The 14,661-nt window shown below is 38.6% G+C and overlaps 1 protein-coding gene across 1 annotated transcript; it reads left to right on the top strand.

Annotated features, from left to right (window-relative positions):
* The first annotated feature begins 1,062 nt into the window (after positions 1-1,062).
* Positions 1,063-14,110, top strand: LOC306880067 (low-density lipoprotein receptor-related protein 3-like). The gene is made up of 8 exons (XM_079433348.1): positions 1,063-1,703; positions 4,311-4,449; positions 7,435-7,640; positions 9,021-9,415; positions 9,502-9,723; positions 10,694-11,166; positions 12,486-12,618; positions 13,022-14,110. Exons 1-8 carry the CDS (start codon positions 1,628-1,630, stop codon positions 13,871-13,873), a joined length of 2,496 nt encoding a protein of 831 aa, XP_079289474.1. The 5' UTR covers positions 1,063-1,627; the 3' UTR covers positions 13,874-14,110.
* Positions 14,111-14,661: the final 551 nt, after the last annotated feature.

The raw sequence follows: 14,661 nt of genomic DNA on the forward strand, positions 1-14,661 counted from the left end.
TTAACATCTGAATCCGAATCAGAAAAGACAAGTGTTTACACAAGGAATTTGTCTTGGTTGACAGTAGTTTGTAGAGCTAAAAAAAAAAGTACAGACAGTCCAGACTTACATGTAATCAAATTAAATATAACACAAATAATAAAGAGAATAGATAATAAATGTTATATATATATATAATAGCTATATATATAATTGCACTTTTCTTGGGGTTTATTCTTCAGGATTAAAAAACAATCTACCTGATGAGATATGTGAAATTATTTGAAATCTCTCAACAGATTTGGTCACGATCTGCTTTGTGTTCTGTCAGGACGCACACTGCAAAAGTGACAAGGATAGGTCGGGCACAGACAGTCAGCAGCTCTTGTGTCTTAAAGGGATAGAGCTGACAAAAAATGACTGTCATCACATTTGTACAGTGTACTGTCTGAGCATCAATCTACACCAGATCATAGCGCGCATTTTGATCTGCAAAAATGTTGTGGGAAAAAAAAATAAGCGAAACCTATACAACCTACACAAATAACCAAAATGTGTCAGTACTATGATGTTTCTTCGCGCTGTATTTAGTTCAGTAACAGATTCGTAACCGTTCTGTCCTTTATAAATATACTGTACTTCGTTTTGGATTAAGTAGCCTATATATACATTGAGTAGTGACCAATCACACAGTGGCGCCGTGGCTTAGTTGGTTAAAGCGCCTGTCTAGTAAACAGGAGATCCTGGGTTCGAATCCCAGCGGTGCCTTTTCCACCATACAGGCACAACAATACTTTTAAGTACATAAAACAACAATGTAATAAAACATTGCATTCAAAATGGACTAATGCGACTGGACATGTATCGCCAAGACATTCTAGTCGCATGTACGGTATAGAAACTCAGCAAAAACTGTTGAATTTTGAAACCAGTCGGTCCATAAATCATTCAAAATGACTCTAACACGGTATTGTATTGCTAAGCATGTAAATAATAAAATGGTGCACACGCCATGATTTCCAGCGATGCGTCCCTCCGTCCACAAGAGTGCAGGCTTTCACTGCCAGCTGCGAAGTCTCCTCCAGACAAACCATGAAAACAAACCAAGGCAAATTCTATGAAAAAAAAACTGTTTACATAAATTCATCATAAGATCTTGCACGAATGCATCCAGTCTTTTGTATGAAGATGTAAAATTTAAGTTTAACACTGGCGTTTACATCAGCATCATGTTATCTTGGTGTTTTGAATAATGATCTCAGCGTTATTTTGCAAGAGATGCGCTCCAGTAGTCTGCGATGGACAGATGAAGTCTGCATTGCCGCTATTACTTCACCATACATCTTATTACATTATTGGCACACTGTGCAACTCTATGGAAGTAGTGGAACGATATTATAACTCGTAAAGATATATTGCGAAAAGAAAAAAGCCGTAGTGATTAATAAGTAAATGAAACAGGCTTAGTGATCGCCTTAAGAAGAATTGTGTGTCCTGTGCTGTCCCCATCTCCTCTGAAGGTCTCCAGACAGCGCAACCAGTCTCTCGGAGAGAGGGAGAGACGCTGCCTTTGATGCTCGAGCACCGACACGAGATGCTGCGAAATCAGTCTGGATTGTGAGGAAATGAGCTGAGCTGCGAGAAGAAAATGATGGAGAGGATCGGGGCGATTCGGCTTTACCTTATGAGATGGATTTGTCTACGCTGGGCTTGGGTTTGTGTGGGTAAGTAGACTTCTTAAGGATTGTGATATTATAATTTGTCATGTATTTAATAGAACAAAAGGTACACGGTTAATTTAAATTAGAGCACTTTTTAGTGCATTTTACCTTTTTCAGCCCACGTGTCAGAATAATATTAAATATTTAATTCAGAGCATAGGCAGGTGATTGCATGTTGAAGCGATGACGAAGAAAGGTTTTGCAGCATTCATACCGGGAGAACCGAGGAGGACAGATCCGCGTTTGGCTTGTTGCCATGGCAGTTATAAACACGGCAGTATCAGCCTCATCTCCAAGACCCACTGACTGATTGTGTGTTTTTCTACAAAAAAAAGAAAGAAAGAAAGAAAGTGCATTATTGTGCAGCTTTTCGAGGATATAAAGCAAGTGGAGTTGTTCACGTGCAATTTCTCCTGCACACCTTCTCGTAATTAAAATGTAAACATTACCACTTACCAATTTTGATAAAATGGTTTGCTGGTTTCCCTAGACTGGTCTATCAGTTGGTTTTAGAAATGTTTGGGACACTTTTCAGTAGGTCAGACTGGTAGCGCACCTAAACCTACTGAGCACCAGCATCTTTCAGGTTTAGACATCAGTTTAAACCAGTCCAACAAAACATAACTGGCTACTAGATCTGATCATGTGTTGTATACTTTTTCGACCTCCTCAGCATTGGTTCTTTTGAGCATAAAATCTATGTTCACCACTAGACAGCAATGCTTTCACGATCTGCCAAGCATTGGGCATCTGATCTCTAGATAGCACTCTAGGCTTGTTTGAGTAACACATGATCTGTTGAGGTCAGCTAAATGCTCAACAAACAACCGCAGATAAAAGAGAGTGAGAAAGAGACGCCTGCTTTTGCTCGAGCAGAAGCTCTCGTACCAGAGACAGAAGCACAGAAAGGGAACGAATGGCTGTGGTATATTGGGGGTGGTATCCAGTGAAGGGGTGGTGACAAAAGAGGGTTTGGTTGGGGGTGGGGGCATGTTGATAGTACCAATAACACCTAGAGCTCTTCATCTCTCACACATGAGACAGACAAAGGGACCTTCTTCTCTGTTTCTTTAGCACTCGCACACACCCAAAAACAAGCCTTTCCCTTTGACTATGGATATTCCATGTTCAGACATGTTTTCCTCACTAAATGAGTGTGAATCACTGATATTTACACAGTGTTTCCCTGTTGAGGATGTCCCATCTGGTAGATGAAGACAATGAGGATGTTCATTATATTCAGCTGTAATAGTTTGCAATGGTTCTGAAATTAAAAACAACAAATCCAGGTATCTCAATAACAGCACAATGTTCTCCTTTGTGTAGAGGTGATTTGATAGGATTTCATTTAGGGAAAGTAACAAAAGCAGACACAGAAAGAAAATGGGGAAGACTGTTTTGAGTTCAGGTCATTTAAGCCTCACTGCCTTATTTTCATCTGTGTAAAATTTGATGCGTTGCCCAGATTAAGGTTATAGTGTTTGCTGTATGTACCTCGGAAAGTAAAAAGGATGTCAGTGAGCCTTGAGACTCAACATCATAAAATGATTTGTGCTCATATGCTGGGATTCCCCTGATCTCTGTCCTGTTCTCTCACACGGAGAACAGGATATTATTAGCTGCTTCTTTTCAGCTTTGCCTAAGATATTCAGACGCTCCTAGACATCATCATATTATAGAGTAAAAGCAGTCACTGGGTGTGTGAGAGATGTGTTCATCCTGGAGGGTAGTTAGTAAGTAAGTAAGCTGAGGAGAGAGTTACATCACAACATCCGCTGCCATCTATATTCAGGGATCTCATGTCATGCAAAACATAGAAATATCAGGGAATTTTATAATTGTGCTTTCTAGTTCTTAAAAGGTCATGGAACTATTAAAGAGAATATTTTTGTTGTTGTTCAGCTCTAAATGCATTACATATTTTAATATATATTATTATATAAAACCCTTTAATCCCTAATGACCTGAAAAGTCAAGGACTATTATTATTAATAATGATAGATTATATTTTGATATTTGTATATATATATATATATATATATATATATATATTAGTATAAAATATTTTTAAATCCAGTAATCACAAGATTAAGTCAAAGATTATTATTATTATTATTATTATTATTATCTTAAAATCCAGAAATAACAAATGATTGGAAAAGTCTTGGAAATTCATGTGTCCAAAGGTCCATAAATAGACAGTTCTTTACTGTTGTTTTTTTCTCTTTCAAGAGACTTTAGTATAAATAAAAGGAGAGAGAAAATGCTATAGAAAACAGTTAATAGTTTATACGCTTACTTGGACTCTCTCTTTCTTCCTGGACTATTTCTGTTGCTTCCCAGGCTATTTCTGCCTTGTCTTATTGTATTTCTGTTGAGATTCGTAATCATTAGCACACACTCTCACACACTTCCCCACATAAATTGAGTATTATGTGTCAGGCTCTCTCTTATCCTTCTTGAGTGAGTGGATCATATATACCTCATGAATCCATAAAGCCTGGTGTGATGCGTCGATGTCATCTCAATCACAGTGTGTCAGCTGTGGTCACTCATGAGTCACTCCGCCACACACAAACAATGCATATGTCTTCTGTGTGTGTTCCTCAGCTGCCTGTGGTGGGAAAGTGGAGTTACACACCGAGAGGAGAGGAGTGATCTACAGCCCATCATGGCCCCTCAACTACCCGCCCGGAGTGAACTGCAGCTGGAACATACAGGGAAGCCGCGGAGATGTGATCACAATCAGGTAGAAGCACACAAGCAGTCGCTCACAGTGGTAATTAAATGAGTGGTGACTAGATTTATTTCTATTACCATGATACATTACAAGATGTCCCACCAGCATCTGTCCTGTTCATGGGGTCTGTCCTGTTCTTGTGCATTTGTATTTCTCCTCTGTGCAAGCAAGAAAGGCTGCTTTTCATGAACATGAGTTAGTCGCAGAAACTTTCACACTGTTAGAGACCCCAACAGCTTGTATTTATTTACTCAATTGTATGACTGTATGGTATTTCCAAACAAAATACCAATGTTAGGGTTTTTCAAACTAATTAATATTTTTTTTTACATTTCAGTGTTTTTTAGCCTGTTTGCAAATGCATATTGGTTTGTGCATTCTTCCACACGAAAGTGCTTAGATTGCTGTAGGACTAGAGCTGACTGCAGGGATTTTATAATGTACTTTTTCTTGCCTCTCCTGCCACTGTTGTGTGTGTATGTGTGTGTTTGTGGGCTTCGTCACCGCTTTAATGATATTATCTAAAAGCATGACATCATCTCCTCAGAGATTTGTTGTTAGAGGAAATCTGGTTCTTAGTGGAAAAGGATAATAGTTCTGATAAATTGAATTTTAATTTCTTTTTAATCCATACTGGCTAATTACTCATTGTCTAAAAGCTGAAGTAGAGGCATTTATGCAACACTTAATCTCATTTTCTTAAATTGCCTCAGACAGACTGACATGGGAATCTGACTCGTTCATCTAGTACTGGGATGAGATTTCTTTTGTGGGTTCATTTTTTTTCCTACTGATATTTTCTCTATTCCCATTGCAAAAATGGGAAATGTTACAAAATTACATGTTAAGTAAAAAAAAAAAAAGTTTTACTTTTTAAAGGTAATTAATGGGTTTTGTTGTTTTTTTTTTTTTTTAAGTAAGCTTTAATTTAGTCCATTGCAATAATGGAAAGTAGACTACTATAATGTAATCTCATATATCTCGACGTTAACACATTTTTGCTGGAAATTGATGGTACTGAATGATTTGTTTATAATTTCCCTAATGTTTAATGACTATCACAATTTATTATTGACAAAGCCTAATCTTCGTCTGTCAGCCAGCCATTGTTAATCCTAGTGTTAAAACCTTGATTTAACTGTTCCAATTTTAAGACAATGTTTAATACATCATAAAATAAATAAATAAAATAAACAGTGCATAAAAACGCTAAATATATATATGTAAGATCACTAAATATAAGACACTGTAGCAATGCAGCACTGGCCTGGTAGGTAAATAGGCAGTTATGCCAACTGGCCCAAAACTGTCTGGCACTAGCCCCAGGCCATCAGGTCATCTTTATTGTTGAGACCTGTCTGAAATATTCAGAAGCTTTGCATAATGTGTGTGTGTCCATTTGATTGACAGCCAGAGGAGATTTGAATGTCTGTATTTTAACATGTATAACAATACTGTGAAAGTGCTGTTTAATAATGTGTATTTGATCATATAAATGAAAATAGTTTCTACAGAGTTATTGGGTCACACAGTAGGGGTGAAAGTAATATCTCTGCATTCTGATGAATGAACCATTTACTTGTGCAAAGTGCTTATTCTTGATTATGGCTGTAATATTTGTGATATATAAATATGATATAACAAACATAAAATCATTAGGTGAAATCTGTTCAAGAACACCAAGAACATGTCTTAGTCAGACATGTTCTGCCACTCAAATAATAATAATAATTCATTACATTTATATAGCGCTTTTCTGCTTATTCTAAGCACTCAAAGCGCTCTACATTGTGAGGGGTGGTGTCTCCTCGTCCACCACCAGTGTGCATCATCCACCTGGATGATGCGACGGCAGCCATAGTGCGCCAGAACGCCCACCACACACCAGCTTACTGGTGGAGAGGAGACAGAGTGATGAAGCCAATCAGTGTAAGGGGATGATTGGGAGGCCATGAAATGGTCACAAAACATTACTAATTTATCATAAAACAAACAGTAGAGTTTAAGTAGAGTTTTGTTTAAGCAGCGAGATTTGGAGAGTATTTGAGGAAAAGAGAGGTAAGAAAGAGAACAGAGCAATAGATGTGTAATGTTGTCAAGTTATTGGCTGCAAATAGCCCATTCTTCTGTAATGGTACTGGATGCTGATTTTATCTCTCACTCTTGAGTGTGTGTGTGTGTGTATGTGTGTGTGAGAGAGAGAGAGATTGTGTACTCTGTGATAATAGTTCCACTGCCCATATTCTCTCTCTTTTGCTTATGTCCTCCCATTCCGTGGTATCACTGGAATGTTATTAGGGTCGTTCCTATTATGTGGAAAAATCAATATGATTGTGAAATTTAAGGAGCTATCTATCACAGGAAATAATATGATATCAATTAAAACAATTCCTGAGGAAAATGATTAAGAAGCACCTGTAATATTTCTTAATACATTGACATTTTTTATTTTAATGGGATGGCAAAAAATGGCTCAAACCATCCATTTAAACCAAAGAATTATAAAACTTGTTGTGATTATAAAATGAATGATTTTTAAATGTAATATAAATACAAGTCACATGATCATTTATATTAAGATCTTATATTAAAATAAATATGATGGGTAGATAAAAATATGCTGCAAATATATTAGTATATTAAGTATATTTTCCAATTTACCCAAACAACTGTCCTATTTTGTCACAGCAGAAGGGGTTGGCGTGGTTCCAAATGTAACCTAGAAATGAAAACGAATCACATAAAAGGGTCACATAAGGAGAAGAGAAGAAATGCTTTGCTATGCTTGGAATAAAGTTATTTTATTTTTTAGAGTGTTAATTTGACTTTTTCTTTTAATCTTCTTTTTACCGATTTATTGTGCCTCTGACACTTCATTTGATGATATTGTTCTGGATTTTTTTTTATGTACCTATACATTATTATACAGTGGACATGCTGAAGCAGCTGAGATTCCATCCCATGTATTAAGCACTGTGTGTTTGCTGTGTCCAGTTTTCACAGCTTTGATGTGGAGGACACAAGGGATTGCAGGGGCGACTGGCTGCTGCTCGGCCCCACATGGAAAGCTGAGTATCGGTTCTGTGGCTCTGTTCTTCCTCCTCCTTTCATCTCTTCCAGAGGACGAGTCTGGGTCTACTTCCACTCTCAGGCTAACAGCTCTGGACAGGCACAGGGCTTCAGACTATCCTACATACGAGGTGAGTGAACTCAGAGTGTGAATATGTTCCATTAGAGCCCCTTCTGCTCATTTGTGACCGTGGACCACAGAACCAGTCTTAAGTGTACATTTTTTTTAAATTGAGATTTATACATTATCTGAACGCTGAATAAATAAGCTTTTCATTGGTGTATGGTTTGTTAGGATCAGACAGTATCTAGCTGAGATACAACTATTTGCAAATCTGGAATCTGAGGGTGCAAAAAAATCTAAATATTGAGAAAATCGCCTTTAAATTTGTCCAAATTAAGTTCTTAGCAATGCATATTACTAATCAAAAATGAAGTTCTGATATATTCACAGTAAGAAATTAGCAAAATATCTTCATGGAACATGATCTTTACTTAATATGCTAATGATTTTTGGTATAAAAGAAAAATCAATAATTTTGACCCATGCAATGTATTTTTGGCTATTGCTACAAATATACCCCAGCGACTTATGACTGGTTTTGTGGTCCAGGGTCACATTTGTGTTTTATAGTAAAAGTGGTTAATACTTGTGCCCTATATTCCAAGTCTTCTAATATGATAACTGTGTGAAAAACTAATTTTCTGTCATTTTGTCTACTCCCAATGCTCACAGATTTCATTTATGTTTGTACACATTCAAACCTGGTGCCTCACAATGCATCAGATGTCATTTGTTATTGTGTGCTTATAACTAATTGTCATGCAACAAGTTATAAATACAGACAAGCATAGACTAGCATTTGCAGTCACTGAGATTTTTTAAATATTTTTGATCTAAGTGCTCACAAATTTTGCATTTATTTGATCAAAATTAGTGTAATATTGTAAAATGTCATGAATAACTATTTTATGTAAATATTTTGGCAAAGCTGAATTCTCAGCAACAAAGACTGTTGCCGTGTTGGCATATAGATTAACTGTAAACACAGATTGACCAGGCGAATGCAGGCTTAGCAGATCAATAGTATATGGCCATCGAGCCGTGATGAAACGCTAATGCTTTGCAGCACGTGTTACATAATGATCTGTGAAAACTGATGTGCATATTTGGATTGTACTACTGTCAGTGTGTATTAGACAGATCTCGGCTGTGGATTATTTAGTTAGATCTAATATGTATCTAATGAAGATGAAGGAGATAATTGGCTGTCGTTACTCAACTCCACGGGGCATGAGTGTGTGTGTGTGAGAAGTGAAATGCTGTGATTGTGCGTTTTCCTCAGAGGTGTAGTTCAATCAATAATACTGAACGGCTGTGTTTGTTAAGCTGCCACCAGGCAAACACCATCTGCAGAGTGGGTAGATTTGATTGGCTTGTTTCAGCAAACTGTCAGTGTTTATGTGTGCAAAAGACTCTCTTTGTCTCTGTCTGTTTTTTTATTCATTAGGTGGACTGGGTCAGAGTAGTTGTGAGAACGATGAATTTTTATGTGGGAATGGTAAGTGCATTCCACGTTCCTGGCGCTGTAACGGATTGGACGAGTGTGGAGACGATACAGACGAAAGGAGCTGTGCTGCCCCACCAACACCCGCCCGGGTCAGTCTGTGTCCACCTGGTACCTTGCAGTGCTCTGATATCCAATCTACCCGCTGTCTGCCGGTGTCTCTGCGCTGTAATGGAGCCCAGGACTGTCCTGATGGATCCGACGAGGCCCACTGTCCCGACACGTCCTGTGGAAAACGCTTAGCCAACTTCTATGGGACGTTTGCCTCACCTGATTTTTTCCGTCCAAACAGGAGCGCTGGCACAGATCTTCACTGCACGTGGTTCCTAGACACACAAGTATGATAAGAACCTCATTTGTTCTAATTTTAAGTTGCATTAAATCACTTATGATTGAGCATTGTGCTTGACTGTTTCTGTTTCAGGACCCAAAGCCGCTGGTGCTGCAAGTGGATCTACAGCTGGGTATGGGAGATTCTGTCCGTGTTTACGATGGATTGGGAGAACGTGCAGAACGCCTTCTACAGAGTCTCTCTCACCATAATAACCACAGACGAGCCCTGCTGGAGTCATCCCAGGGACAGATGAGCATCTTCTACCACGCCAAACCACACAGCCTTGGACATGGATTCAACGCCACCTACCAGGTCTCTCTTTCTTGGTGATGCGGATAAATTGTGATATGTTCTCCATTTGCATTGACATTGTGTGTCTTGTTTGAATACTTTGCAATAGTACTGTAATGGGTCATTGTAGCAAAAGCTCACTGAGACCATGAATAGGTAACGAGTATTTCATCTAAACTTAGGGAGAAAAAAACACAACACACTTAGCATAAACAGAGACAGGACGAATTAACTCAGGAAACATAGAACTATAAATACTAAACCAAACAAGGACTAATGGGCTAATTAATTGACAACAGGTGAACAGACAAAGGAAAACTAGGTCAAATCAAGACAGGAGAACAGAAACACACAAAAACACAAACTAGAAGTCCGTAACTGTAATAAGTACAGTGTAGAATTGTCTTTTAGTACATTGTTAGTACAAAACATATTTTAGTACAAAAACAGCCACACATATATTCACTATACTCACTCATACCATTCAACTATTAACTAAGAGTTTTCCCTAAACAAGCTCTTAATTTGCTGCTTATTAATGGTTAGTAAAGTAGTTGTTAGGTTTAAGTATGGGGTAGATCATGCAGAAAAAGGAATTAATATGTGCTTTACAAGTACTAATAAACAGCCAATATGCCAGTAATATGAAAGCTAACAAGCAACTAGTTAATGGTGCGAATTGGTCGCTTAAACTTAATTAAGTTTTACCAAAAAATCTTACCTACCTAGTTTTTGAACAGTAGTGTGTATAGAAAAAAATCAGTTCAAAAAGTGAAAAATGTTGTTGTCAAAATGACGTGTTAATATGGTAATTATGGTATGAAGCCATAGAGATACTATACAATGGCTATAGAGAAGCCAAAATTCCACAGTGCAGCTTTAACTAGATATCCACAAGCAAAATGTGAAGTAATCTGTACTTACTGCAGTTTGTGGTTAGGATTGATACACTGACACTAATACTGTTTAACTTCCATTTCTCTCTCTGCAGGTTAAAGGGTACTGCTTTCCAGGTGAGCATCCATGTGGCACAGACGAGGGCTGTTACTCTGAGCTGCAGCGCTGTGATGGCTACTGGCATTGCCCTGGGGGGCGAGATGAGGAGGACTGCCCTCTGTGTCAGCCGGGAGAGTATCCCTGCGAGGGTGGCAGTGGGGCCTGTTACTCAGCCTCTGAGAGGTGTAACAACCAGAAGAAGTGCCCCGACGGCTCAGATGAGAAAAACTGCTTTGACTGCCAGCCTGGAAACTTCCACTGTGGAACCAACCTGTGCATCTTTGAGACGTGGCGCTGCGATGGGCAGGAGGACTGTCTCGACGGCAGCGATGAAAGAGACTGTCTTGCATCTGTGCCCAGGAAGGTAATCACAGCGGCTCTGATTGGCAGCTTGGTCTGTGGGCTGCTACTGGTCATTGCACTGGGTTGTGCCTTTAAACTCTACTCGCTCAGGACAAGAGAGTACAGGTGAGGTGATTTCCATCGTCTTTATGCCTGCATTTAAACTCAGAGAAAATGTGTTAGGAAATGTATAGTGATTCATGAAATTTTCTTTTGTTTTTAACCCCAAGGTATATGGTTTTTCATGCTTTACAATGTATCTTTATATTATATGTGTATATGTACTGTATATTACTTTTTATATTTACTTTTATCAACGACTTTTGCCTCAATAAACTCCTGCTGCTTATTAATAGTAAGATAATTGTTAAGTTTAGGTATCGGGTAGGATTATGGATGTAGGCTATGGTCATATGTGCTTTATTTTGAAGTACTAATCAACAGCCAATATCTTAATAATAGGCTTTCTAATAAGCAACTAGTTAATAGTGAGAATCGGTCCCTATACTAAAGTGTTACCTGTTTTTCTTCTAAATTTTGTTTTTGTTTAAAACAAGTAAAAGTATGCTCACCAAGGCTAAATTTATTTAATCAGTGTTTTTACAATACAGTAAAAACAATACTATTTTGAAATATTATTACAATTTAACATAACTGCCTTCTGTTTTGATATATTTAAAAATGTAAATTTTTTTTATTTTATATAGAATATCTTTTGTCTAAGTCTTTATCTGTTTTGTTTAGAAACTATGCTATGACTTTTGCCTCAGTAAACTAATAATTTGCTGCTTATTAATAATTAGTAAGGTAGTTGTTAAATTTAGGTATTGGGTAGGATGATGGATGCAGAATATGTGCTTTATAAGTACTAATAAACAGCCAATATGTTAATAATTGGCATGCAAATAAGATACTAGTTAACAGTAAGAATTGGTCCCAATACTAAAGTGTTTCAAAAATTTGTACTTTTAAGTATTATTTTTACAGCTTGTCATTCTTAATTTTATTGGTAACTTACGCTATTTTCTGCTAAATGGATTTATACTGTTATCCAAATCATTTTACTTCCATAGTAAAACCATTGCTAGAAAAGCACACGTTTGTCCCAACGAGATAAAGAAAACATGAGGAGAAAGAGGATTTGCTCTCTCTTGTTTCACTTCAAACATAATTGGATCTGCAGTAACGGCCCATATGCTGCTCTAGGAGGTGATGCACAGTTTTTCTCCAGTTAGCCTTGTAAAGACACAGCAGCACCCAAAATACCTGCACTTCATCAAACTGTGAAAGTACTGTTGGTTAAGTAACAGCTCTTGGAGATTTCTCAAGAGATACCCTGCCTGAATGTGTTCAGTAGCTTCCCTTTGTAAAAAGCCTTTGTTTTTCTTACATATTTAAACAGCATCTTTATAAAACAGCTCTTTTTGTGTTCCTCTTTCTCGTAGAGCTTTTGAAACCCAGATGACTCGACTAGAGGCAGAGTTTGTTCAGAGGGAGGCTCCACCCTCTTATGGTCAACTGATAGCTCAAGGTCTCATACCTCCAGTTGATGACTTCCCAGTGTATAACCCAACCCAGGTGTGTGAATATGACACTGAATTTGAATTAAGGTAGCAAATAGGATTTCAATTCAAATTTGAAAACTATTAAAATGGAAATTAAACTGTGGTCACATTAGAAAGAATTCTGCAAAATAAGGGGCAAAAACAGATCTGTTTTCCATTGTCAATAGTGTAATAATGCACGTAGCACTGCTCACACAGAAGTCACTTTAAAAACAAACAACTTTCTATTGGTCGATGCAGTGAATCTACGTGAACAACTTGAAAACAAGCTAAATCTGTATGGCAACTTTTTTGCACTGACGAGAAAATTCCCAATTCCTATTGAAATGGCAGGATTTTGCTTGCGAAATTATGCAGAGCAATGGTAAATGTGACTGGACCACTTTTTTCATAATTTTTTTTTTTGTCTCTACCAGGCATCTGTTTTGCAGAATCTCCGCTCAGCTATGCGGAGGCAGATTCGTCGTCACTCTTCTCGTCGTTCCTCGTCACGGCGGCGACTTGGTCGTCTGTGGAATCGCCTGTTCCATCGTGGCTCTCGTTTACGGGGTCAGATACCTCTCCTCACACCTCCAGGCCACACACACACAGACACACCCCCCGATCTGAGCCTCCACAGCTACAACACAACGGACGATGGCATCGAGGATTCACGTGAGAGTGCGGGACAGACTCCACCACCCTGTTCGACGGTGGCGCTGGGACTGGCCCTGCAGGCTCACACTGAGGCCCTCTGCCTACCTGACAGAGAGTCTCCATCCTCTCCTCTCTCCATGCCCTCCCCCAACTCACTCCGCTCCACCTCTGACACCCTGGAGGACGAAGATGATGAAGATGACAGAAGTTTAGAGGGGATCAGAATGAGATCCAAACAGGGCATTTCCCCGAAACATAAAGATGATGACAGTCCTCCTGGACCCCCTGATAGCCCCAAATGCAGCACAAGCCGGTCGAGATCCTCCAGACGGCTGGTGCAGGAACTGGCTGCAGAGCTCAGAGGAGTCTCTCTCTTACGGTATACCTCTGTGGGCATCTCGCCGCTTTCTTCCCCTGAGTCACCGACGTCCTCCAGTGGTCAGTCTGAGGAGCAGAGAAGCCTTCCTACATTCAGAAAACCACATATGGACACACATACAGACTCGCTCACAGATGCTCATGGACACGCCAGGAAATCTTCAGTAACAGAAGAGGTCCCTGGTGATAGTGTCAGGCTTTGCAGACTCACAACTAGCGAGGAAGAGGATGATGAGATTTTGTTAGTGCACTGAATAGCCTTTATCACATTCTTGTTCTGATTTTGTGCCAACACAGTGAGCCTTACAAGGTTCAACCAACAGCCTTCCATCCAGAGTCATAAAGTACAGTACGTTTACATGCGCAGTTTAATCAAGATTTTTTGCGTTGTCAAGCTACATTCTTTATATAAGTATACATAATGAAATGTGTACGCAGATATTTGAAGGATTAAATACACAACTGCAGTATGATTAAAGGGGTAGTTCACCAAAAAATTAACATTTTGTCATTAATTACTCACCCTCATGTCGATCCAAACCCATAAGACCTTCGTTTATCTTCAAGATTCAAGATTTTTATTCGTCACATACACAATTATACAGAGTATAACCAGCAGAATTCAGATCACAAATTAAGCTATTTTGATGAAATCCGAGAGCTTTCTGACCCTGCATAGACAGCAATGCAACTACCATGTTCAAGGCCCACAAAGGTAGTAAGGACATCTTTAAAATAGTCCATGTGACATCAGTGGTTCAATCTTAATGTTATAAAGCTACGAGAATATTTTTGTGCACAAAGTAAACAAAATAATTTTATTCAACTATTTCTTCTCTTCCGTTTCAGAAATTGATGTGCGTTCAGGACAGTACCATGATGGTGGGTGGGTGAACTATCCCTTTAACATGTATACATGCCGGACAAAATCAAGCTACAATTACATCTGAGTCTGTTAGTGTGACTTTGCACAAACCAGACTGGTACTATTTTAGTCAGCATTTTAAAAAGACAAATTATTGCTTTAGTCTGACTGAAATCG

Source organism: Barbus barbus (genome assembly GCF_936440315.1).
Source record: "Barbus barbus genome assembly, chromosome: 2".
NCBI lineage: Eukaryota > Metazoa > Chordata > Actinopteri > Cypriniformes > Cyprinidae > Barbus > Barbus barbus.

What these genes read in the sequence shown, in the direction of transcription:
- LOC306880067 (XM_079433348.1), top strand. Translation starts at nt 1,628, where the DNA reads ATGATGGAGAGGATCGGGGCGATTCGGCTTTACCTTATGAGATGGATT. An exon ending in GGAGATGTGATCACAATCAG is followed by an intron (nt 4,450 to 7,434) that starts GTAGAAGCACAC and finishes TGCTGTGTCCAG; the next exon opens with TTTTCACAGCTTTGATGTGG. An exon ending in CAGACTATCCTACATACGAG is followed by an intron (nt 7,641 to 9,020) that starts GTGAGTGAACTC and finishes TTTATTCATTAG; the next exon opens with GTGGACTGGGTCAGAGTAGT.